This window comes from Drosophila miranda, chromosome 2, assembly GCF_003369915.1.
Source record: "Drosophila miranda strain MSH22 chromosome 2, D.miranda_PacBio2.1, whole genome shotgun sequence".
NCBI lineage: Eukaryota > Metazoa > Arthropoda > Insecta > Diptera > Drosophilidae > Drosophila > Drosophila miranda.
Window position 1 is genome coordinate 19,116,390 of NC_046675.1, and position 26,912 is coordinate 19,143,301.

The window sequence follows — 26,912 nt, forward strand, 5'->3', positions numbered from 1 at the left end:
CTCTACATTTATAAGCGTGTGGAAGACTTTGCTTAACCACTGCAAATGGATTAATCAGATCTGATAAAGATTTGTAAATTTGTCAACATGGTCATTTACTAAAAATCTGGGTTTTTAGTGGACCTTTGTGGGGGCGGAAGAGGTCGTGGTGAAATTTTGTAATAGTGTGATATCCCCGGAGTCTATACAAAATGTTGTTGTTAGTTCTTATAGCCACTGAGATCTAGGCGCTCATCGGGACGTTCGGACAGACAGACATGGCTATATCGACTCGGCTATTAATGCTGATCAAGAATTCGAGTACACCTAATTCTGTTTTTACACGGTCATTTACACGGTAACTTAAAAAATAACAAAAACAATGATTACTCATTTTTGACACTGTCAAGAAAGTCTTTACACAAAATATTTTCATTTTATAAATTCAAAATTCTTCGTAATTATTTAATATATTTAACTTATTTTAATTTTTCGTATGTCCTCCCTTAGCATTGACTACATGCTGGAGCCGTTTTTTCATCGAACTGATCAGCTTTGTAGGTCATACTCAAAGGGAATCTTTTGCCATTCTTCCAGTATGAATTCTTTCAGTTGATTGCGGTTTTCGGGCTGTCTCTTTTTCTTCAAGTAGGCCAACATATTTTCAATGGGGTTAAGATCGGGACTCTGGGGTGGTGTATCAATAACTTTTCCACAGTTGTAAAGCAGCCAAGCTCTCACATTGGACTCTTTATGTTTGGGATCATTGTCTTGATAAAACTTGAATTTGTCCTTATTGTCCGTAATGAGCCCAAATTTCTCCGCACTGCTTTTTAGATTTGTTTTTAAAATTTGGAGGTACTGTTTGGCATCCATTGTGTTCTCTATAAATGCAATATTTCCCACTCCTCGGCTAGAGATGCACCCCCAAATCATAACCGAAAGTAGTAGTAGCTCACTAGTTGTCCCGTCCATCTCGATCCCACCAGTAAATAGACGTTCAAGACCTCCGGATATTGCCACCACAGGTACTAGGCCTGTGGTGGCTAAGCCACTGGTGGGAGTCCCACCAAAACGACAAGTTTTTGTTTCACGGCTGGCCCCTGACCTCACATCTAATGATGTAATTGCTTTTATTCAAAGCAAAATAAAATCCGTGGGTTTAAAGGTGGAGAAATTCAACTTCTCTTATGCCAGGGAGATAGCCTCGTTTAAGATAAGCATCTCCCAACTCAATTTGACACCATTTGCTCCGCCAAATTTTGGCCAGAGCATTTGGTGGTGAAGGAGGTTAAGGCTAAGAAGAAGAATAGGCCCCCCATATCCCTTACAAATCTTTCCAGTGTGCCACCCTCAACCTCAACTTCTTTCTCAACTTCCCGTCTTGCTTCCACCTTTCCAAAAAACTAACTTCTCTTTTAGTAACCTATCAGAATGTAAGAGGCTTGCGTAGTAAGCTCAGCATTCTTTTCCGGAATAGTGTTGCATTTGCTTCCCACATTATTGTGTTTACTGAAACCTGGTTAAAGCCGGAAATTCTTAGTTCCGAGGTTTTGGCAGGTCGGTACACAACTTTTAGAAAGGACCGTTCGTCTCGACGTGCAGGGGGCTCTAATTGCAGTGGACTCTTACTTCACGTCGGAACACTTCACAGTCCAAGTTCAACAGGAACTGGAATTCCTGTGTGATTCTTCTGAAACTGATTCTTCCCGCTTTCGCTATATTCATTACTTGCTCGTATATCCCACCTTCTTCGGATATTTCAATTTATGAGCAGCACTTGTCCGCTTTAACCGCTGTTTCTTCCTCGCTATCTGATAAAGATCGTATGATATTTCTTGGTGACTTCAACTTGCCAGGAACTGTTTGGTCTTCGGTAAACGGGTCTAGTATCCTAGTGCCCATGTCACGATATGACTTTGTTGACGGCTTGCTGGACCTGTCCCTGTCTCAAGTCAATCATGTGAAAAATTCCTTGGGTCGATTGCTTGATCTGTGCTTTGTATCGGATCCGACCATAGTGTTGTTAACACGAGCCCTTCCGTTCACTATACCTGAAGACGCCTACCACCCTACTTTCGAGGTGTCGCTAGATATAGGACCAACTGTATTGGATCGGTCCAGTAGGCTACCTGAACGTGTCCGCTGCTTTCGTAAAGCCGAGTTTGCGAAGCTTAATAACCCCATTAGGGATTTTGATTGGTCCGCTTTATACTTGTGCACTGATATCATAAAAGGCACAAACATTTTTTACAATGCTCTTGGCACATTTTTTGATTCTTGTGTCCCGCTTTCTTGTCCGACTAGATCTGGAAAACCCCCTTGGTTTACCAAAGAGTTATCCAGTCTAAAAAACTTAAAATCAAGACTTTATAAAAAATTTCAAGAAGTGGGTTCTCCTACTTCTCACTCTCGCTATGTATTAGCTCGGTCAAACTTTTCAGTTCTTAATGCTCAATGCTATAAGAACTACCTATCTCGATGCAGGATACGTTTTTCTCAGGACCCTAAGCAGTTTTACAGCTTCGTAAACAGTAAGCGTAGAACGTCCGCACACCCATCCTCGCTATCATTTTGTAATACGTCGGCAAATAATGATCAGGCAATTGCCGATCTTTTTGCCCAATTCTTCCAAACCACCTATTCTGAGGAAAGCTACTCTGGTCATCCGTATCCATACGGTTTACCGAGGTCGAACGGCATTTTCCCGCTGTTTTGTTGCAGCTTTTTTGCTGTCTTATCACTCTCACCCTATCACCCAAACCAAAATAGACTTACCGCTAAAACTTAGTGTTCTCTCTTATTAGCTGAACCCGTTCTCCTCTCAGTTTTTATTGATTCCGATTTAAGCATTTGTCTGACAAACTAGACTTATTGCTATTTAGGTTAGGTTAGGTTAACCCGGACGGCCCTCAGCGGGGCCACGCATAGGCCAATATGGCCCTAGTTATCCGGATGGGGGTGTGTATGACCCGTCGCGGGAGTGTTAATGTGGTTTTAAAAAGTCCCCGAGAATCGAGGTGTTTTTTTAGCATAGGCCAGCAGTTCCTGTGGCGTCCTTTTGGAGGCATCTTCCAGTGATGCCAACACTGGGGCGCCCAGGTATCTCCTCCTTGCCCTTGAGAGAGCCGGACAGTTGCAGATGAGATGTTCCAGGGTTTCGATTGCCCCAGGTTCCTCACATTTCCTACAACTGTCTCTGTTGGTGATGCCTAGCTTTGCTGCATGTGCAGCAGCCAGACAGTGACCTGTTAGTATCCCCACTAGCAATCTACAGTCCTTTCGTGGTAGGTGCAGTAGGTAGTGGCTAAGTTTCTCGTTGCGCTTCTTGCACATTATCTTCGAGGTTCTGCAGGTGGTGGTACTCCTCCACCTGCTATCAGTCTGTGCTCTAGCCTGCTTCTCTAGATCGCCTTGCAGCGTTCTGAGGGAGACAGGCACGTTCTCGGTTCTCCTATTCTCCAGCCCGACGCCTTCCTTAGCTAGTACGTCCGCCGCTTCGTTTCCTTTGATGCCCTGGTGGCTGGGAACCCAATAGATCCGCACTGTCTTTGTCGTGCTTAGGATGTCTAATGCCTCCCTGCTCGCCAAGACACTTCTGGAACTGACCGCGGACGACTGCATGGATCTTATCGCCGCTTGGCTTTCGACGAATAGGTTGACCGCATCGTGTGCTCGTTCTGTTAGGAGAGCGAACTCCGCTGCCTTCCCGATGGCAAAAACTTCTGCCTGGAATATGCTGCATTGGTCCGGTAGCTTATACGACAGCCTTATCTCAGGGTCTGTACAGTATAGGCCCGCTCCTACTCCTCCTTCCATCTTGGAGCCGTCTGTGTATATGTTGAGGTGCTCAGTTTGGTCCCTTCCAATTTTCCAGTCTTCAGGTCCCAAAGATGTGGTTGTTTTGACGTCAAGGCAAGTTTGGGGGTCATGTAATCAGTTGATCTGGTCATGTCCCTGCCAATTGAACTGTGCCCGTATCCTTGTATGGATAGGTTTCCTGATGCTATAAGGCGTTGTGCTGCCTTTCCCGCAATCAGGCGAGCGTGAATGTCCAGGGGGTCGATTCCGAGTATAGTTTCGAGTGCTTTTGTTGGGTTGACCTCAGCGCCCCTGTAATACAGAGCAGAGCATGTCGCTGAGTCTTTTCCATAAGCTTATGGTATGTCTTCTTTTCAATAGCCTGCCACCACACTAAGGCTCCATACAGCAGAGTTGGTCGCACCACCGAGATGTAGATCCAGTGAATTAGAGCAGGTGACAGGCCCCATGTGCTGCTGAGCATCTTCTTGGATGCATAAAGGGCAATGGTAGCCTTCTTCACCCTTACTGTGCCTAGGTATTTCACCTGTGATTTTGGAGTCAGCCTAGTTTGGTCAATTTTCGGGGGGTCCATATCGGTACCTTGTACCTCTTGGTAAAGAGGATGAGGTCCGTCTTGTCCGCGTTGATACTGAGTCCTACCTCTTCCGCCCACTCACGTATCTCCCTGAGTGTACGTTCCATTATGGAGCTGAGGGTCGATGGACATACACCCGTAATAAGTATGCTTATGTCATCTGCATAGGCTGTTATTTTTGGGGCCTTCCTTTCAAATCTCTTAATGAGGTCGTCGACCACCAAATTCCACAGTAGTGGCGATAGGACTCCACCTTGAGGTGTGCCTCTGTGTGCCCCCTTTACCATGGAAGCGGTGCCCCACTCCGATTGCACCCGTCTACAACTTAGGAGGTTTTTGATCCAGGCGTTGATTGCAGGGTGTATGTTATTCGCTTCTAGGCGACTTGCTATTGCGGTTGTTGCCACGTTGTTGAATGCTCCTGAGATGTTCATAAATGCTCCCAAAGCATACTTTTTGTTGTGAAGGGCGCTCTCGATGGTGGCTACTAGCGAGTGTAGTGCCGTCTCCACTGATTTCCCCTTGGTGTAGGCGTGTTGGTTTATTGACATCAGTCCCCCTACCTCATTCCTGATGTGTAAATCCAACAGCTTTTCTAGTGTTTTTAGTAGAAAGGAGGTAAGGCTTATCGGTCTGTATTCCTTGGGACTCACGTGGCTGCACTTTCCTATTTAGGGAGGAAGACAACCCTCGAGGTTCTCCATTGGATGGGGATATAGCCTGTACTTAGGCATGCTGAGTATATTGCGAAGAGCCATGGGGTAATAACCTCTTTGGTCAGCTGCATCATGGCTGGGAATATCCCGTCCAGTCCTGGTGCTTTTATGGCCGCGAAGGAGTCTATGGCCCGGTGGATTCTCTTAGTGGTTAACAGACCTATTGGGGGGGTGCTGTTCCTCAGTTGCTAGGTCCTGATGCTCCTTGGCGTCAGTGACCTCGGTGCATCCAGGGAAGTGCGCCTCCATTAGTGCTGTTAGGGCTTCTTTACTGCCCTCTGTCCACTGTCCGTTGTCTAGTTTTAGTTGGCTCTGTACTGTGGGCTGCTTTGAGAGCAGCTTCCGAAGCCTAGCGGTTTCGGGCACTTTCTCAATGTTGGAGCAGAAGTTTCTCCACGAGTTCCTTTGTGCCTTACGTATTTCCTTCTTGTAGCTCCTAAGTAGGATTTTATATTCCTCATTGACAATCTCTTCGTTCGCTTGTTTGGCGATCTTGAAGAATTCCTTGAGGTTGTTCCTTTGGAGAGAGAGATCTCGGTTCCACCAGAGTGGCTTGGACCTCCTCTTCGTTCTCGAGGGTTTGAACGATGCATGGTAGGCGTTCAGTAACTCGTTGGATAGGGTCTTTAGGGACTTCTCTATATCCTCCGCGGATTTCACTGAGCCCGGATTCGCGAGCTTCGAAGTAACAGTCTTTTTAAACTTTACCCAATTTGTGTTTCGGGGGTTTCTATAGACTGTTATCTTCGAAGAGTGTTTGAATTCGCACTTGAACTGAATGTACTTATGGTCTGAGAAGGATGGTCTTTCGAGGACTCTCTAGTCAGATACCAAGGTACTCTTTCCCGTGACAAGAGTTAGGTCTAGCACGTTTGACGAGGTGGGACCCACGAAGGTGTGTTCCTCCCCCACGTTTGCTACATCTAAGTTAGTGGATAAGATAAAGTCTAGGAGTGACTCACCTCTATCGTTGGTGTCAGGGCTTCCCCACACATTGTGATGGGCGTTGGCGTCTGCACCGATGAGGAGTTGGAGATTTTTGGAGCCGGCTTCTGTCACCAGACTCCTAAGTTCTTCCGGCGGGGCGGGCCTGTCGTGTGCCATGTAGCAGGAAGCTGCCATTAGGCGCTTTTCCTCGCTCTCCAGCATCACCACCGTCAGGTCATCCGTGCTGTAATGAGACATAAGATGAGCATGGATTCCCTTCCGTACGAGTACGGCGGTTCTGTTCCTGCTTACCGATGTTGAGTAGAGAAGGCTGTAATTTGAGGACTTTAGTCCGGCCACAGAGTTGCCTGACGCAATCCACGGCTCCTGGACTAAAGCTATGTCGGCGGGCCCTTGCTCCATGGCAATGAGGAGCTCCGCCGACGCTACCTTGCTTTTATGGAGATTGAGTTGCAGCACCCTTAGTGTCATGGGTGGCTAACTCAACCTCGCACGACGGGTTGACTATGATTGTCAGGTCACCGTCACCGTCTTCCTCCTCCTCCGAGTCGTCCAGCGCAAGACCCTGGGCGGCCTCGACCTCGCCTGCCTGGAGGGTGTGCGCATCTTTATCCTCGGGGTGGCGCTTTTTCAGCCGTAGGTATACGCTACCTACGCCCCACGCCATCTTCCCGAACTTGGGATACAGGATGTCCTCCGCCACCTTGCTGATCTGGAGGATCACGTGCTGGCCCCCCTCGTTGGGTAGTGGGCTACCGGCATGCAGAACCTTCCAATCAGCCGTTGGCACGTCCGGATTTTGCCTCTGCAGCAGCTTCAGTGCTCGCTCCCCCTGGACAGCAATGGGGAAGAGCACCTTCGCCTTTGGTATGGACGGGATCAGCTCCCTGTCTACCACCTCCAGCTTGGCCCCCTCCCACAGAGCTTCCAGTAGGGGCACTTTCTGCACCAGCCACTGCCGCGTTGGGTCGTCATTGCACTTGAGGATTTTGACCCCGTTCAGCCATCCCGCTCCATCGAACGTGGGCATGGGAGCGCTAGGGTCCTCCTCCATTCGCGAGAACAGTGCCTCGACGAGCTGCGCGTGGACTAACTTCCACTGCGCCGCCGTCATCTTCCCGTTCTCATCGCTGCGATCGATCAAGGCCACAATGAGATGTCTCTTGGACACCTCGCTCATGGCCTTCTGCCTCGGCTTCCTCGTCTTCGGCTGGGGGGTGGCCACCTTGGGCCCGCGTTGCCGCTTGCTCGCCGGAGTGTCTTTGGCAGCACTCTCGATCGAGCGTTGCCTCTTGGTGGCCAACATCTCCTCCACCTTGTTGGCGAATCCACCGTTTGTTGCCTTCATCTGCGGCAGCTGCGCGTAGTATTCGCGGCCCTCCTGTACCCGTTGCTCAGCCCAGGCTAGCTTGGACTTCTCCTCTTGGGAGATATCCGCCTTGCCCTGGAGCCGGCTCAGTAACTTGAGGGCCGCCTTATACTGAGTTTTTGCCTTCATCCCCTCCCTGGAACGCTTCGGCCCTTCCCTACGCAGGGAGCTGGTACCTGGTTCCGGCGAGCGGAGAAGGCTTTCCTCTTCGGTCTTGCTAAGGGATAGCACGCTTTCCAGGTCCGAGTCTGCATCGACAACGGCACCCGCGCGGCTCACCCTGCAACGCGTCGTTTTTGTGGCAGTAGTATTACAACTGACATGACCTGCTCCCGCCATGCCCGAGGTGTGACCGCTGGCGACACGCAGAGAGGATTGCTCCTCCCCGTGCCCGCCGGTGGTAGCAGTCACGCTTTCCACCGACGTTTGGGTTGACATCCCAACCCGTGTTTGCTCCTTATCTACCTCCATATTTGGCCCGAAGGTCCATACCGGTTAATGTTTTTCGGGGGGACCACCCCCTAGCGTTTTATGCCTGGCCGCCAGGCACTTCTAGCCATGGCCTTGGTTCAGTTCCCCCGACTTTAGATCGGGAAGACGATGGACCATAGCCTTAGCTAGACACTGCTTTATTGCTATTTGGTTTCAATTAATTTCTCGTTTGATAAACTATAATAATTGAATTTTCTTTTGGTTCTGTTTTGTACAGCCAGAAGAATATGCAAGAAGCAGATAACCCGTGATCAGCTGAGCAAAATCCCCTTACTTTTTACACTCTTTATTAATGCCGTGTCTTCAGTATTGACAAACTAAATTAAGGTAAGAGCTTGCTTGGGAATCGCAAAGGAAATTGTTTACCCTTATATAACGAAGATTGCCTATTTATTTACTTATTTTTTTATGTGAAATAATCAATTTGATTATAATATAGAGACCAAATTATTACAACTAAAAAACAATTTTAGGTATAAAAAAAAGAGAAAATATAAATATAAATTAGATTGTAGGTAAAGCTGTATATTTCAGGCAATAATTTAAGGTATACAGATTATTATAATTAGGACTTAAAACTCGAAAAGGAGTGTTGAGCGTAATTTGACCAGCAGAAGGGTAAACGGAACGGACGAAAGGTGCGTGTGCCCCTACTCACTGCCTAAACCGTGGTGAGACGGGCCGTTCCATCCTGTGGCTTGGATTTATTTGGAAAAGAGCCCTGAGTTGCTTTTGAATAGGTCCGGTATATCCGTGACGAATGAGACCCCACAAAGTGAAGTCTACAGTTTCCAAAGGCCGGGCATAAGATATGGGAACCGACTCTTTCTCGTCCCGACAACTTCTGCAATAATTATTGTGGAAGATCGATAGGCTGGAGGCGTGCGCACCAATCTGTATAGGTCCCGTAATGGCTTTGTACTCTGCTGAGTCCGTATAGCTGTGCCGAGCGTTTCATGGATCTGCATGGCCATATCAATCGCGAGATTTTGTAGGTGATGATTTGCTAACATTTCGTGTTTACAGGTGGCTCGAAAATATCGAGTGTGAGAAGCCTGCACGTACCCATCGGCATCGCTAGTGCCCTGCCTGGAAAGTTCGTCTGCGGTAAAACTCACTGCCTTATATTAGGAAGAGGTCTACATTCTCTGCGATCTCGTTAAGGGACGCTTCTTCGGTATCTTAGAAGACATACACTAAGTGAATGTCTTTAAAAAGCTTGGGGACAATAGAAATTGCCTCTTTGATTGCTACAACCTCCGCTTGGAACTCCATCCTGTGAGCCGGGAGCCCGAAGCAGTGATTGATGCTAAGCTCAGTACAATAGATTCCCTCACCCACGCGTATATGTGGACCGCATTTGCAGGTTCATGTTCGCCCATCTCGCAGTCCTGGAAAGGTGTCGAGAGGTGATCACCTGAGATACAGTAATCTGTTTATTTGGTAATTGCAGAAGGCTCGTCAAGATTCCCGAGTGTCCAATCGCGGATGTTTTCCATAGTCTGGCTTCTCTCATTCTGAGAGCGGACTGTGTTGCAACCTTCTAGTGAGTTTTCCGGGAAGAGATACTGTATGATATCCGCCAGATATTCATAGCTCTGCGATTCGTTGAACTCGGGTGATACCACCTCTCCACAGAGCATGATTAGTCGTAAGAAGGTGGTGTAGAGCTAACAGTATACGGGGTCATTACCTATTCTAGTCTGTAGTTTTTCTGCAGGTACAGAGGGTAACTTTGGCCTTCTTTACCCTACCTTAGTTTGTAATCGAGCTATCTGTTGAGGTTCTGACAACGATAGATAGTCGGAGTATATGCACTCACATTGGATTTCTGGAAATCTACCAGAGAATGCTTTTGCAACATTATCCATATACGCTACCACGCGGCAACTACTCCCCTCTATCTGCCGCAGCAGTATGTTCATTTTCTACATTCAATGGGAGGGGCGAGTGGACTCCGCCCTGCGGTGTGCCTTTGCTGACAAACCTCGTGGACGTTGATGTCCCTAGTGATGCCTAAACGGTCCTGCATTGTACCATCTGTTCGATGAAGATCACTGTCCGGGAATTAACTCCCAAAGTCCGTGTACCGGATTGGATGTGACCGTTAGAGAAGACTCCCTCGTAGATTCTTTTGAGTCAGTGAACGGCTCTTTGTCCGTCGTGGATCAGTTGGGCAGGGTCATCTGTTTCCTCTAGATTTGTAGGGCTTAAAGCTTTTGATTACCCAAGAAATGTTCTCTAGATTTGACAACGTCAGGGTAGAACTTGAGGCAACAGTTCTGCTCAACTTTTAATGTTTAAGCTTTGTTGAAGAGTCTTCGCGAGGCTTTTCGGAGCTCTCCTAGATTCGGAGTCCACCATTTATGTTTCTTCCGGCCCTTTTGTTTCAGTAGAAGGGCAAAATTTACCGAGCGCCTCATTGCAGGCGTCGGTCAATTTTTTCTTCGTGGTGAAAGAATGTAAGCTAGACAATCTGAATACCTAATCCGCCTGATGTTTCGAAATTTAACTGGACTGGAGACAGAGAATACAGTTTCCACGTACCAGTGGTCAAACAAGGAGTGTTCTTTAAGAATCCTTCAGGATACTATGTTCCTCTTTATCTTGTTAGAGGCAAGTGTGAGGTCCAGGACCTCCTCATGTTTCTTGGTAGTAAAGGTGGTCAGTAGATAACTGAAATGGTTCTCACCCTGTTCTTTAGTGTCAGTACATCCCCACTGATAGTGATGTGCGATGGCGTCCCACCTCACAATTAGGCCGATGTCCTTGACCTCGCAATCTGCGATGAGCGCACGGAGAGGCGTCTGTGTAGGATGGACAGGCGGGTCATGACCACTATATAGGTGAAGCAGATTCTCAGTGAGCTCTCCTGGCTTTCTCACTGCTTTGTGGTCTTTGTAGCTGAAATTTTGAGCAAAAATGTGTCCTTGAGTCCTCGGACAGGAGACCCTGTTACTGAGAATCCAGGGATCCTAAATGAGCACTATATAAGCTCACCCATGGGTATGTCAACCATTGTTTTGTGGGCGTCGCTCTCGGAAGGGGAGTGTATTTTTTGTTAACATTCTTTAATGAAAATTGGCTTGTTGGAAAGACTTAAACAAAATTGTCCGAACTAACCGCGAGATTTTATTTTACATTGTCTTTGAATTATTTGTACCCTATATCTATTGGTCCTTATCTGCGCAGATTTGCACAACAGGGCCGTATATGGCGATCTAAGTTGCAGACCCAAAAAAAGGTGTAAAAAAGCTGCCACAGGTATAAGAAGAACACAAAATAAAAATGATAAAAACATTTAGAAAAAATAAAAAAAAAATTTTTTAAATATTTTTAAAAAATTAACTTAAGTTAAACATGAAATATAAAATTATTATCTTTGGCCATTTAACCATTAAAAGATCTCGATCGATAACAAAAATAATAATACAAATTGAGACATCCTATCACGGCTATACATTTTCGAAGATTTTCCTTTCAAGCATGGGTTTTTCATGAAAAGTGGCTCGTCTTCCGCTTGCCTGTCATTTAGGATTTCTGTGAGACCTATGCCGGGAGCGTCCTCCCGTTTGGCTTTTGGGTAAACCTCTTTTAGCGCCGCCACCGCTTTCTGTAGAGGGCCATCGTGATAACAGCTTGGCAGGCGATGGATTTCACTCTACCTTGATGCCACCCGGCCCTCCTTTTTCCTAGTTGGAACTCGTTGGACCAGGTGCAACTTTTGCCGAGAAATCTGTCCTTCATTAGTGGCCGTCTAGAACGCCAATGAGGGTTCTGACCCTCTTGGCCCATTGCCTCAGTTCGATCCTCGATAGGAGTGTTGGATCGTCTTTAGCTAGGATTAGTCAGGAAGGCGTTAGTCACCCGAGGCATAGCCCGCTTTCCCGGGAAGCCTGATTAAGACTGAGGTCGACAGGCATCCTGAGTCCCCTTTGGCCAGGCATTCCTAGAAAAAACACAGTGTCAGCTTTGGATTCGGGTAATTTTACTGAGAGTTTTCTTCTCTCCACCAGACTACCACTAGCCAGCAATGGCAGACCCAAGACCGTACCAGGACCGGTTTCCAGCGCCCTCACGGGGGGAGTATAGTCGTACCTCCACCGGTGTTTGCACAGTTACGGCTAGTTCGGATCCCCCTGTATCTGGGGGAAAATGGCAGACCCCTTCGGGTCGAGGAAAGCCCTTGGCCGAAGCATTTACACTCCAGTAGCGACGGTCGCGTGCCCCATAAGTGATGGGGAACATTACCCAGTTGGATTTTTTACGATAGTGCAATAAAGGTAGGTCCATGAGTTTTAGCCTAGATCGGTATGTTGGCAATGTTCTACCAGAGCCCTAGGGTCGTCATTGAGCAGATGACATGTTACAGGGTTTCGGTTGCCCCAGGTTCATCACATTTCCTGCAACTGTCTCTGTTGGTGATGCCTAGCTTTGTTGCATGTGCCGCAGCAAGACAATGACCTGTTAATATTCCCACCAACAATCGGCAGTCCTTCCGTGGTATGTGCAGCAGGTAGTGACTGATATTCTCATTCCGTTCTTTGCACATGATTTTCGAGGTTCTGCAGGTGGTGGTACTCCTCCTCCTACTTTCGGTTTGTGATCTGGCCTGCTTTTCTTGATCGCTTTGACTTTGTCGTGCTGAGGGCGTCTAGTGCCTCCCTTCTCGCCAAGACACTTCTGGAACTAACCGCGGGCGACTGCATGGATCTAGGTTGACCGCATCGTGTGCTCGTTCTGTGAGAGGAGCGACCTCTGCTGCTTTCCTGATGGCAAAAACCTCTGCCTGGAATATGCTGCATTGGTCCGGTAGCTTATATGACAGCCTTATCTCAGGGTCTGTACAGTATAGACCTCCGTCGAGTTTGGTCCCTTCTAATTTTCCAGTCTTCAGGTCCCAAAGATGAGGTTGTTTTGACGTCGAGACAAGTTTGGGGCGTCATGTAATCAGTTGATCTGGTCATTTCCCTGACGATTGAACAATGTCCGAGTTGGTCGCACCACCGAGATGTAAATCCAGTGCATCAGAGCCGGAGACAGGCCCCATGTACTGCTGTGCATCTTCTTGGACGCGTTCAGCGCAACTGGGGCCTTCTTCACCCTTTCCATGCCCGTTCCATTAAGGAGCTGAGGGTTGATGGACCTGTAATAAGTATTCCTGTCATCCGCATAAGCTGTTATTATTGGGGCCTTCCTTTCGTATCTCTTGATGAGGTCGTATACCACCTCGTTCGTTGAGCATGGTTCTTATGTGTAGATCCATTAGGCTTTCCATCGTTTTCAACAAAAATCAGCACAGGCAATAGTGGTTCTATAGTCCTTGGGTAAGATGTAGTTTGTCTTTCGCCGTTTGGGGTTAAATGGCATCCTTTGAAGATTGTCTGCTGTCAGGGCAGTAGGTGTGAACATGCTATTATTCTAGTATAATCGAGTCTGGTGCACAAGATCGCACGAGATCGAGATTCATCACCAGTGACATCTGAGCAACAAATAAAGCGAGGGTCCATGAGTAGCTCAAGGGATTCTTGAGAAAGTACTGTACTGGCTGAAGAACGGGACTCTGTGGTGTGTTCTTGTAGGCACTGAAGCTTTGAAGATATGCATCCCAGCTTTCCTGTGTGTTCAACACTTTAGCTTTTGTTAAAGAGTTTCCCCTGATTGCTTCCTGATGCTTCCTTGGTGACGTTCTGTGCCGCTTCCTCTAGTGCTCTCGTCTTAAGATGTGCACTTTCGTGGGTTTGGTAGAACTCTCTTTACGGTTGTAGAGAAACGAATAACAATGGTCTGGTTAGGGTTTCGATACGCCTTAGCCTCTCTCTTTCCCATTTGATTTTGTAGAATATTCTGCACGCATCGGACATATGCCAATCATCCATGCTTTGGGTCCCGAAATAATTCCGTTAATGTCGACCGGGACAGATCAAACTGCGGCTCTAGTAATGTTTCTAAAAGCAACCCGCCGCACCAAAGTGGATTAACCTGGAAAAGCTACTGGAGATTGTTCAGAAAATGCTTGAAGTCCAGAAGGTGCAGCAGAAACTACGGGATGAACACCAGGAAACAAAGCGAGAGATACTCCAGTAAATTGCGACCAGCCAAGGCTAAACCAACTTCCATACAGAGCTTCTGTAATTAAGGGAGTCCAAAGAGTAATGTTTATTTTACATGTATAGATTTTTTTATTATAGCCAATATAACCAATACTAATATACAATTGTGAAAATTTCACAATTTAGACAGCAACTGTAATTTTATGCTCATCAGCAGCTTTTTGACGGAGTGTAAATGGTGGACGGTGCAGTGTGAATCGGAGTTTCGCATCTGTCAAAAAATCCCACTGTTCCCCCGGAATGTGCTCAGTGTGCAGAGCCTATTATTGCACGTTGATGCATCTCGATTGATCGTTCATCACCGATAGAGAGCACCCTACCTCGCTGTTATCGCTTTTCAACATCGATAACAGCGGATGGGGCACAAGACTAAGGAAGGTTATCGTAGTATTTGATCGGTTAAGGGTACTATGCGATAGATTTTGGGTACTAAGAAAAAGGTGGTTGACTTACAATATCAACGTCCAAACAGGTAGATCCACGACTTTTGATCACTCGATGCATAGCCCGCTTTTCCCGGTAAGCCGAATTCAAACTGTGGATTATTGGAGAATTGTTATGTTTTTGGTTTGGGTGGTGTGTAGGACCATTGCTGGATAATAAAAAGGCCCTTGCCGCGGGGAAAAAGATTAGACACTATTGATCTGGCCATAATTGACGCTGTTCTTACCTTTTTATACCCGATACTCAAAATGAGTTTTGGGGTATATTAGATTTGTGGTAAAAGTGGATGTGTGTAACGTCCAGAAGGAATCGTTTCCGACCCCATAAAGTATATACATATATTCTTGATCAGCATCAATAGCCGAGTCGATTGAGCCCTGTCTTTCCGTCCGTCCGTCCGTCCGTCTGTCCGTCCCTATTAGCGCCTAGTGCTCAAAGACTATAAGAGCTAGAGCAACGATGTTTTGGATCTTAATATTTTTCAGGCGGTAAGCTTAAGCTCAAAGTGTTTTATTTATTTAAAACTGTATTTATCAGCTTTTATCAAAAATGCAAAGTTCAATACAACTAGGATAAGATACTTAAGATATATACACTTGTTTTCAATACACTTCTCATATTTACGAATTTAAAAAGTTTGGGAGCAAGAGAATTACACGACCGTTCACGACTGCGGTTTTGTTAACTGCTGTTCCGATAACCAATCGGGCTGTGTCGGCTGCTAGCACTGCTAACGCAATCACCAACGCAAAACGAACTGACCAATTATCTAAAAGCCAAATTTGAGTTTGATTAAATACAAAAATAATTAAAAAGACAGCAAAAGATAAGTTTTCCTGGTTATGGTATCAAATGTATGTTAATAAATTAACAAAATACATATATTTTTCTTTTGCGATTACAATTCGTTTAAATGTATAAAATTCCTTTTTTTTTTGATTTCGGCGGAAAAATGTTTTCTTTTAAAAAACGGAAAAAACTTCCATTTTGTGAAAACGGTAGCAAAAGTTTTTGTGTTTCAAAATAAAACTGGAACATTTTTATGAAAGTGAAAATCGGCAATGAAAGCGCTTCCATTCAAAGATCCAAGAATGAGCTCTAAGCAATTTCGTCTTTAATTAGTCAGATTGCGAAGAAACAACATCTTGGATCTCAGTATATCTGTTTTGGATTTAATCTTGTAATAGCTTCGGTTCGCCGAATTTATCGACATATGCAGATTACAATTTGGAACTTAAACTCTTTACATTTTAAATATTTGTATTTAAATATTTCAGAATTCATTATGCCTTCTTCACTGTGTGAAACGATTAAAAATTCCGCGTAAGTTGTAAATTAATCTAAATACCATCTAAATATACAATAATTTACGAAATATATATGTAGCGGAGGTGCAGCGATATGCGGGCGGTTGGTTATGATTTTTTTTCCTACTAACTTCCACTCCACAAAAGAAGTCGAGCCAAAGGGAATTGAAACATCATGCGATGCGACGGTCCAATGCAAAACGGTACTCATCGATGTATGCGTGTTACAGCTATGTTTTTGACACAAGCAATAACAACACGGCTATGCGCGTAAAAATAGTTACTTAAGCGGTGCAATACACACATAACTAATCACCGATATTATATAATCATCAAATATATTAATTAAAACCTAGTAAAATTGATGCAGTCCACTCATTCATAACCATACAAATTTTGGTCCTTCGAGCCGGATCATACGCGTCTGATTTTATTTTATATATTGAGTGATATCGTTGACCGCTGTTCGCCATGAAGGCCCTAGTGCATCGTCTAATTCAGCAACGTGGGGCCTGCAAATCCCAGATAACTCGCGTGGGTGCGGAGGCGCAAGAGTTTGTAGTCATGTACTTCTGTGCAAACATTAGAGCACAAGTTGGACCGACTGGTTTCAACTTTCAACCGCTTTATGGAGCTCTGAAGAGCTGGAACAATATAATGAACAAGATGAATACGTGGATCCGTATTCTCAACTTCTGGAGAAGATTCGGGACTCATCGGGAACCACACAGCTGCATTTCGAAAAAATACGCATACCGATGTTTTCGGGAAGATACGAGGATTGGTGTCAGTTTAGTGACTTGTTTTTGGGCTCAGTCGACAAGATGAGTAGTCTTCCCAAGTGTCAAAAGTTACATTATTTGAAATCCTATCTGGATGGTGAAGCGTTAACTCTGATAAAACATATTCCCATTTCGGATGCCAATTCCCAGGACGCATGGGAGAGGCTCGAAAATCGTTATAACAAAAAATCACTGATTGCTTGTTCGGTTATTCAAAACTTTCTTTCGTTGCCAACCGCAAAGGGTTCAAACATCGCTGAGTTGCGTAAAATAGTCGACACCGCCGACGAAAGTATACGTGGCCTGCTTGCGCCGAGCTGCGACAGCCGCGATGTGTGGCTGATCCATATCTTGCTCTCAAAGCTAGACCCTGAAAGCAAGGAAGCTTGGGCAACCTCCAGTGAATCGTGCAAAGAATATCTGACCTGTTCGGCTTTTTTTTCGACCGTTGCGATGTCCTTGAGTCTTGTCAAGATCCAAAGCTAATGCATGATACACACACGGTGCTGAATAAAGTCGTGCAGTTTCTTATTATGTTGACGTGCCAAATACGCCTGTTCGTGACTGCGTATATTGTCACGAGCAACACAGTCTTTATGCCTGCACTCAATTCAAGGCTCTGGATGTTGTGGATCGCCGCAAGTTCGCAATGGATGGTAATTTGTGCTTCAATTGTCTAAGCCGATCTACACATTTTCGATGAAGGAAAAGATCTTTATTGTATGATCAACAAAGCTTCCTCCTGGTCACATCTCTTGCGGATAATTAGCTATTGATTTCGCTTTGTACATCGACTTCGTTGCAAGGACAGCTTGTCATCGTTTTTATCGTCAAGGGAGCTTCAATACGCCCGCTCTAGGGTAATCAAACATGTCCAGATGGAGTTCTTCCAAGTAAACAAGCACTTTCTCAAAAATGCAAGTTAAGTCGCTACACTCCATTTGTTGACGACCAAGGAACTCTGCGCGTAGGACGACGCATTAGCAATTCGATGGCAACCTATGATGCAAACCATCCCATACTTCTTCCAAAGGAATCCCCAGTCGCTGTTTTACTAGCTAGACACCAGCACGTCGCATCGCTAGTCGAAATTACGTTCCACACATTGAGACAGCAGTATTGGATCCTTGGAGCCCGTAACATAGTCCGCAAAATTGTATTCAACTTCAAGATTTGTTTCCTCCAGCGCAAATGTACGAGCACACATCTCATGGCTGATCTTCCCGCCTTTCGCGTTCAGCCCACCCGCTGCTTTCTATATTCTGAATTGGATTATGCTGGACCAGTTACCATTAAGACATCAGCAAGTAAGACACCGAAGTTTGGCAAAGCTTGGTTCGCCATCTTTGTTTGTATGTCCACCAAAGAAATTCATATCAAGCTCGTCAGTGATTTGACGACTCCTGAACTTATCGCCACTTTCAAACGGTTCTGGCCCTATATCCGATTTGTACTCAGACAATGTCACAACATTCCATGGAGCCAGAAAGGAACTAACGGAGATGCAACGGATAGCTGTATCTCAAAGTCAGGATGAGGAAATTGCTAATTTTCTGACGAGTCAGGAAATCAACTGGCCCTTCATTCCGCCGTCTGCCCCGCATTTTGGAGGTATTTGGGAGACTGGCGTTAGATCGTACGTCAAGCTCCTGCGCCGAGTAATTGGTAGCAGTGTGTTGACTTTCGAGGAATATTCAACAATTTTAGCCCAGATTGAAGGTTTACTCAACTCTCGCCCAACTTGGATCCCTTTACCCCAGCTCATTTTCTTACAGTTTAACCTCACATGTCGGTGCCTGTGTCGGTCACCGAGGAGTTTACAAGAGACCTATTACCAAAGTTGCTGTGTTTCCCTTGTTCTGAACAGTCGTTCAGGGGGGCCGGTATGTTGAGAAATAAGACGCGTAGTTTTAGTTCAATGTTAATTTATATTACAACTGCCCTATTCATATGCTCATTATTGTATTGCACCGCTTAAGTAACTACGCGCATAGCTGTTTTTTTATCCATACATCGATGTGTACCGTTTTGCATTGGAGCGTCGCATCGCATGATCTTTCAATTCCCTTTTGGCTCGACTTCTTTTGCGGAGTGGAAGTTAGTAGAAAATAATAATAGAAATAGTAGAAAAATGAATCACCGATATTATAAAATTATCAAATATATTAAATAAAACCTATAAATTTTTTTTTTTAATTATTTTTTTTCTCTCGAAATTATCATTAGTTAGCACTATTGCTTCCAATAGGTTAGGTTAGGTTAGTTAGAGGCGGTTGCCAGGCTTGCTCCTAGCCCGCCACTTAGGCCGATTTCGGCCCATTGTGATACCCTTTGGGATCATTCCCTTCGTGCAAAAGTGAGACTTCACGTCAGCAGTTGTCCCAGCCAGATTATCTTATAAATTAGCGATCTTTCTTGGACATAGTGTAGACATCTCCGAGATGTCGGTAAGAAAGGCAGAGCCTATGTGTAGTAGCCTTCTTCTGTTGAGGACAGGAGCAGAACAGGTGTTCCACTGTCTCCTCCTCGTCCTCGTCTCTGCAGCTGCGGCAGAAATCATTATGTGTGGCACCCAGCCTGTTTGCGTGGGTGCCTACTAGCCAGTGTCCTGTGAGGGAACGTATGACTGTGCTATATCTTTCCCTGCCTAGTTTGCAGAGCTCTAAGGTGCGCTTCTTATCTATGGTCGGCCATGTTTACCGAGTTGTGCGACAGCGTGGCCCTATTCGCCACTTAACGTCTGCCAGTCGCTTGTATTGCTCCTTTATGATAAGCTTACTGGTGGCCATAGCCATACAAATATCCTCCTTATCTAGTAAAAGGGGGGTTGTAGTACCAGATCTGGCCCGCTCGTCGTCTATACTCGTCCTCCCTCAATGTCCCGGTGGTCCGGGACCCATATAAGGCTGATAGCAAATTTGATGAGCCATCTCGTGAAGATATTTGCGGCAGTTTGCCACGGTGGCCGTGATTTGATCGCAGCTTGGCTGTCGCTATAGATGTTTAGCTGGGTTGCCGTGGCGGTGACCGTTTGAAGGCAGTACAGAGCCTCCCTGATTGCTGTAACTTCCGCTTGGAACACTCTACAGTGATCTGGAACCATGGAAGTGTAGATTCTTCGTCCGGCCCTACCGTCCAGCTTCGAGCCATCCGTGAAGATGCTTATGGCCCCATCTGGGCCTGGGAGTCCCGTGAGCCATTCGTCTCTGTGGGGGATGAAAGTGTTGAAGGGAGTCTCTGTGTACTCCCTTGGAACTTGATAGTCCGTTCTTGCTGAGACAATGTTTTTGTTATTTAGTATGGATAAGTGACCTATTTGCTGAGGTACCCATTGTTCAGAGTCTCTAACTCGTATTGCTGCCATTTCTATCGCTGAAGGAGAGTATTGGGGGTTGAGGGGCGGGACCTTGTATTTATTTCTGTATAACACAAGTTCCGTTTTCAAGGGATTTAATCCCAAACCGCGCGATTCTGTCCATCCGCACAATCGAGCAAGTTTTGCGGTCATTAAGTCGCAGAGTGTTTGGGGGTATTTCCCCGCGAAGGAATCCCCGCCGGGATTACCTTGTGCGAGCCTGGCAATTTAAACGGGTTGAGGCTATTTACTGCCGAGCTTATGTTCCGTTTTTTAAGGATGTGGTCCATCGATTTTACCGGTCCCTCCCCTGGGGGGTGTGTCGGAGCGGGGGTTGTGCATCTGGGAAAATGCGTGTCGAGTAGAATGTGTAGGGACCAGACCTCGCAAATAACGGTTGACACTTTCGGAGTGTCTGATAAAAACCTCTCATTGACGGACACATTGAGAAAAGGGACTGAAAAGACCCGATCAAAACTGTTTTTGCTCAACTCGTTCTCCGCTCAAGCAGAGGTTTTTCACTTCTCTTTTGTTCCTGTTTTTCACTGAGTATGTATGCGTGCTTGTACGTGTGATGCTTATGGCAACGATACATTTTTGTGAGTTCTATACGGTTTGACTATTGGAGCTTAAAATGAATCGTGAAAAGCAAAACGAAAATGTTCGTTTGCCAATTTTGCAAATAAATATATATATTACAATACAATAGACCAAAAGATGCGGAAAACATGAATAAATAAACATATACGCGAAAAAAAATAAAATCACTTTACTCAGACACTTTTTTGGTTCTGGTCATCTAAAGACACTTTTTCTGTGAGCGCTTGACCAAAGTGTCTCTCTAAGTTGTTATTGTGAGACACGATCGTGTGTCGGGTTCAACCGAAAACACGAAACACATAACACAAGCGAAGAGACAAAAAGTGTTTTGCTCAGTTTCGTCGGTTACGAGACAGCAAAGGGAAAAAGTGTTGACCGTTGTTTGCGAGCTATGGTAGGGGCTCCTCACTGGAGTTGGTCCACGTACCATCATTCATTTTAAGGTAAACTACCGAAGGGGCAGTTTTTGAAAGAACCTTCCGGAGTCTTGCGGCCTCCGACGTTTCCTCGATTTCGGAGCAATATTTTTGCCAGGAGGCTCTTTTGGCCTTCCTGGTTTATTTTTTGTATAGTGCTAGACTGGTTTTATAGTCTGCCCAGTGAGTATCCTCGTTAGCTTTTGTGGCTCTATTGAAGAGAGTCCTGCAGCTTCTGCGAAGGATGTCTAATTGTTTTGACCACCAAGGGGGTTTTTTCTTCCCCCTTGGTCTGTTAGGAGGGCTGCCTTGAAGGCTTTATTGCATGCCGTGAAGCTGTTCACAAGACGGTTTAGGTCGTCTTTCGTGTTCGGGCATAATACCAGTGGTCCGATTAGGAATGGTCCTCTAGGACTTTCCAATTCTTGATTGTGTCTAACACTTTGTTATCGCTAGAGTGAGGTCGATAACCTCCTGCCAACAAGTGGGGTTGTTGCCCCGATTACAAATAAAAAAGTTTGAGTCCAGGATGAAGCTGAAAAGTGACTCACCCCTTAAGTTTGTGTCCGTGCTCCCCCATTGGGTGTGGTGAGCGTTGATATCGCAACATATTAGCAGGTCTCTGTCCGACCTTTCACTGTCGCTGGCTAGTTTGTGAACAAGGTCGTTGGGAGGATCATTTTCCTCATGGGCCATATAGGACGTCACCAGCCTGAGATGATTCCCTTTTATCTCTAGGCTTGCCGCCGTGTTATCGCCATCACTAACATTATGGAGCAGAAAGATATTTAGGTGCTTTCTCACAAGTATGCAGGTACGGGTTTTACCTTCATTTTGGGATACAATGATCTTGTATTCCTTCGTCCCTAATCCACAGACCTTGATTCCTACCACCTAAGGCTCCTGGATTAGGATTACGTCGGCTCCGCTCACGTCCAAGCGGTGTATGAGGGCAGTCGATGCTGTTTTACAGTGGTGGAGATTGATTTGAAGGATCCTTGGGACCATCTTCAAGGTTCTCCACCACTGGTTTATCTGCCTCCGAGTCGTCTGAGACCGTCTCTCGGCACATCGATTTGAAGTCGAGCACCAGCTCCGTCTCCGAAGAGAAGCCTTCTTGTTCAGGCTCCAGCTCGTCGTCAGGCGCTTCGATCTCCGCAGCGACGTCTTGCTCGACTGGGTTGTCGACAGGACGTGCCGCGGCCGACTTGATGGTGACCAAGCTGAAGCCAAAATTCAGGTTACCTTTATCTGACTCTATCGGGGCCAGCGACCGCTTTGCCACCGCTCCAGGTGTCTCCTGCGAGCGCTGCCTCGGCAGCTTCGGGAGTTGCTTTGCCACCCGGGATGGGATCCCCTCGGGTTCGTACAGGCACCTTCCACCTTGCAGGGGTAGTACCGCACTCATTTGTTTTTTTGTTTTATACTTTTATTTGTATACATCTTCTTCCCACGAGATGCAGAGAAAGGGAACGGTCAGCCCAAGCAGAGATCCACGTTGCCCGGGTAAGGCATCATTAGAACAGGGGGCTGTTAAGTCGCAGAGCAACCCGTTAGCGACTGAACTAGTTTTTATACCGGGCCCTTAGCCAGGCTGACTCTCGGTACGGGTCGAGTAACACACTTCGTCCGGCCCGGAGTGAGGTGGGTGTGGGGGTTGGGATGTTGGTAGGTATCGTGTAGGGATGGGAGTGTGTGAGCTACTTATTGAGGCGGTAACACAAGCGCATCGTTAGTGTTGCTTCTTCGCGAACACCCGCTGGCTGTCGGGGACTGCTTATTTCGGTACTCTCCGATAAGGGATGCCCGCTTATTCGCAGCTTACCTACCGAGGTAGGCCGTTCGCTATCCGCAACCCGCGAGCCTCACCTAGGCCCCCTTTGAGCTACTTCACGAGCTCATCAGACCAGATTGCTTCCAATAACACAGGTAAAAAAAAATCTGGTCTTATCAAAAATCTACCTTTTATAATCGTTACTCATAACGAGTAAAGGGGTATATTATATTTGTGGGGAAAGTGGAGCCAGAAGAAAGCGTTTCCGCTTATATATTCTTTATAAAGTTTGTTTCAAAACCTGAGGTATGCAAAATTTTAAAGATGCCAGAAAACCGAAACCGCAGAATCATAGAGAATCTGAATTTCTAGCAGGTTGACGAATCAGATTGGATCATTATTATAGCCAGATGGAACTAATGAAATTTCAGTGGATACGATAGCGTATCCACTCGCTTACTGATCTGTCTCTCTCTCACACACTATTCGTCGCCCTCTATCGGAGGAGACTCTACTGGGTATAAATGTAGAGTGGCGGACCTATTTGCAACTCACAACGTTATTTATATTGTATTTTGGGTGACATTATCAGTAAGTTAACATAGGATCAATCGATCACCAACAGTATCCTTAGCTTCGACCAATATTGACTTTTATTTATATTTACACATTTTTCGCTTTATGCTATTTTTTATTGTAGAGACAATTTAGAATTTCCAAAACATGATGATTGGATTACAAGTGGAAAAATGGGTTCACGGGAAGCCGTTCTGGTGTTTCGAACAAACATACTCAATCCAAAAACTAGAAAGAATTTATCGGAAACCTACTCGTCGCCAGTACTGCCAGAGAGCAGATCTAATATGGAGGCAACTCTTTTGTGCCGAAATGGTGAAAATGACATAAGTTCTTTATCCCTACCACTATGCAGTAACGAAGACTTGAGTGGTTCAAAACAGCGAAAAATCTATGTGTCCATTAGAAATTCGGTCAATATTAATCAAACTGAAAATTCAGACTTTCAAAGCACTGCAAAAAAGATGAATAAGCAGTATTCCTCAAGCGATACGTCTATGTCAAGCGAAGGAGAAGAACCTACACGAAATATAAAAAATAAATTTCGAACCCTAAAAAAGAATCCGAATGACATAAACACTAACTTAGTAGAAGATGTATCAAAGGAAAGTGGCTACGATTCCACAACACCTGCCAAATCAATAACGAACATCAGCGCAAGTGAGGAAGATGAATGTGTTACAGAGGACGACGAAGAATGTGGTATTGTTATGCCGGCATATAAGCTGAAAATCACCTATAAGTTTATTCAAACTGAAACAAAATTGCTCAGAAAGATATTTGATGTGCATGGCCTTAGAGAAGTTGAGGGTGATAATAATTTTAATTTACTATGGACTGGGGTTCATATGAAATTGGATATACTGAGAAATTTAGCACCGTATCAAAGAGTCAATCATTTTCCTAGGTAATTCTAAAAATGGAGCAACTAATTATAGAATAATTGAAAACAGTATGATTTTTTTTTACTTAGGTCCTACGAGTTAACCCGAAAAGATAGACTCTATAAAAACATCGAGCGTATGCAACATCTTCGTGGAATGAAACATTTTGACATTGTACCCCAATCGTTTATTCTTCCCTTGGAATCACGAGACCTAATAATAGCACATAACAAACATCGTGGCCCATGGATAGTAAAACCAGCAGCATCAAGTAGAGGAAGAGGAATATTCATTGTAAATTCGGTAAAATTAATATATTAGATCAATATTTACAACACACACTTATACTGTTTATATTTGTTTTATTTTTTCAGCCAGATCAAATTCCTCAGGATGAACAAGTTCTTGTATCAAAGTATATTGTTGACCCGCTTTGTATTGATGGACACAAGTGTGATTTACGAGTATATGTATTAGTTACATCTTTTGATCCTCTTATTATTTACCTTTACAAAGAGGGAATAGTAAGATTAGCCACAGTCAGATACGATAGAAATGCTGATAATCTATGGAACCCGTGTATGCATCTTTGCAATTACAGCATCAACAAATACCATTCCGACTACATCAGATCCTCAGATGCCCAAGATGAGGATGTGGGCCATAAATGGACATTATCGGCTCTCTTAAGGCACCTGAAAATTCAGGGCTGTGATACTCATCAGTTAATGCTGAATATAGAAGATTTAATAATAAAAGCTATTCTGGCCTGTGCTCAAACCATTATTTCCGCATGTAGAATGTTCGTTCCCAATGGAAATAACTGTTTTGAATTATATGGATTTGATATTCTAATCGACAATTCACTTAAGCCTTGGTTACTAGAAGTGAATCTTTCGCCATCTATGGGAGTAGATAGTCCCTTAGATACTAAAGTAAAGTCATGCCTAATTGCTGATTTATTGACTTGCGTTGGTATACCAGCATATAGTCCAGAAGTGAGATCACATTACGATAGCAAATGGTCGCGATTCCGCAGTTCTAGTTGTCAAAGGAGTATTAATGTGACAAGTGTCTCATATAAAATCAAAAAGAATAAGAAAAAAGGGTCCGTCAGCACTGATCATCTGACTGGTGAAGAACAGCGCATATTACGAAATGCTCGTTTACAATATTCCCGTCGAGGAGGATTTGAACGCATATTTCCTACAGCTGACTCAATGCAGCGGTATGGTAACTTTTTAGATTCTACAAATGGTATTCCGATCTCTACCCCAAACGTACAAGGCCAGACATTCCAAACATTAATTATGCAGCATAACTATAACCAAATGCTTCACTCAAATTTATACTGCCAGGATACGAGTTATACTATAGATGATAGTTTAGAAAAAAATCGTATTAAACAATACGAACGAGCCTTGGAGACTGGATCTGAAATTCCATTTGTAAAGAAGCCTGCAGTGGAAAAATCCGAAGAAGAAGGTAGAAGGCAACGAAAACTGATGCTTAAAAAAATTGGAACTGGCTCTGAACTAACTCAGTTTCAAGCGCGGCAAACTTTCAGCTTGTACCTGGAATCTGTTTTAAGACGAATAACACAAGATCCCAGAGACAATCATGAAAAAATTATACTAAAGTTTTTAAACAAATTTGGAGGATCCGTTAAACCGCCAGTATTATTTCGAAATACTCAAAGCATAAAAGTTATAAGTAAAGCCCGTTCAGCAATGGTAGCAAAGCTCCTTGGAGATTTTCTGGAAAATTATAAAAGAGACACAGAAGCATATGTGGACTCATTTGATCATTTTGGAATGATACCTTCTAGTGCTTATCATCAATTTTTGACGCACGCTCAAGAGTCCGATTTAGAAGCAGTCCTCACTCTTCATACTAATGTTACTGGAATTATGCCCTTTCTGTATAATCGCTGTGGATTATCAGTGCCACCTACGCCACCGATTCCGTCCGGCTTGCATGGGTTTTTGAGAGCTCTTCCATCGATGGTATCATCTTCTGGTGTAGCTAGAGAAGTTAGCAAATATGATGGATATTTCAAAAACAATGATAAAGATTATGAAAATGTACAAGATGCATCTATAAGACCCAAGAGTTCAAGGCGATTTTGAATAAGTTTCTATTTAATATACTAATCAATGGTTCTAATCCAGTCAAAATTAGTTAAGGATCCAAATGATTAAATTAAGAAAACTTTTAAATTAAATTAAAAACAATCCACAAAGATATATAATCATATTTACATCTTTGCTTAAGCCATACTTTGTACGCCAAAGATAAATGAAATCAAAAGTTCAAAAATAAATGCGAAACGCACCAACTAATTCTCGATAGGAAGGGATTTTTTCTCTTTAATTATATTAAAGATACATTAATAATACCTGCGTAATGTTTTATTTGCAGCTGTCAAGTTCATTGCAATTTTCCACTCGCTCCCTAAAGTCCACAGACGCCTGAATGAGTTTATAGTTTTCTCTTTTAACATATTGAAAAGTTTATTACCATCGTCCATGCACTGTCTGAAGTCTAAAAATGCAGAATTACAGAGAATTACTATATGTACCATATTACCACTAGCCATACAGTATATAGATGTGCCAGTTCATACAACGAGCTTGTCGCACGGCGAACACAGAACACAGTCTTTGGCTCTTGCGTTCGGCTATCGTCGCGTCATCAAAAGCCAGTCTTTGCATGTGGTAGAATAACACACACAATAAGTTCGCACAAAAATATGAGA

General features: G+C 44.6%; 1 protein-coding gene across 1 annotated transcript in view; it reads left to right on the forward strand.

The window, feature by feature from the left end:
• LOC108155005 (tubulin polyglutamylase TTLL5) overlaps positions 1-26,505 on the forward strand; it is a 35,625-nt gene extending 9,120 nt beyond the window's left edge. The window contains exons 2-5 of the mRNA XM_017285554.2: positions 15,738-15,783; positions 23,395-24,177; positions 24,244-24,457; positions 24,529-26,505. Of these exons, the coding sequence (XP_017141043.1) occupies positions 15,746-15,783; positions 23,395-24,177; positions 24,244-24,457; positions 24,529-26,283 (2,790 nt within the window). The 5' untranslated portion in view covers positions 15,738-15,745 and the 3' untranslated portion in view covers positions 26,284-26,505. The remainder of the gene's footprint in view (positions 1-15,737; positions 15,784-23,394; positions 24,178-24,243; positions 24,458-24,528) is intronic.
• Positions 26,506-26,912: the final 407 nt, after the last annotated feature.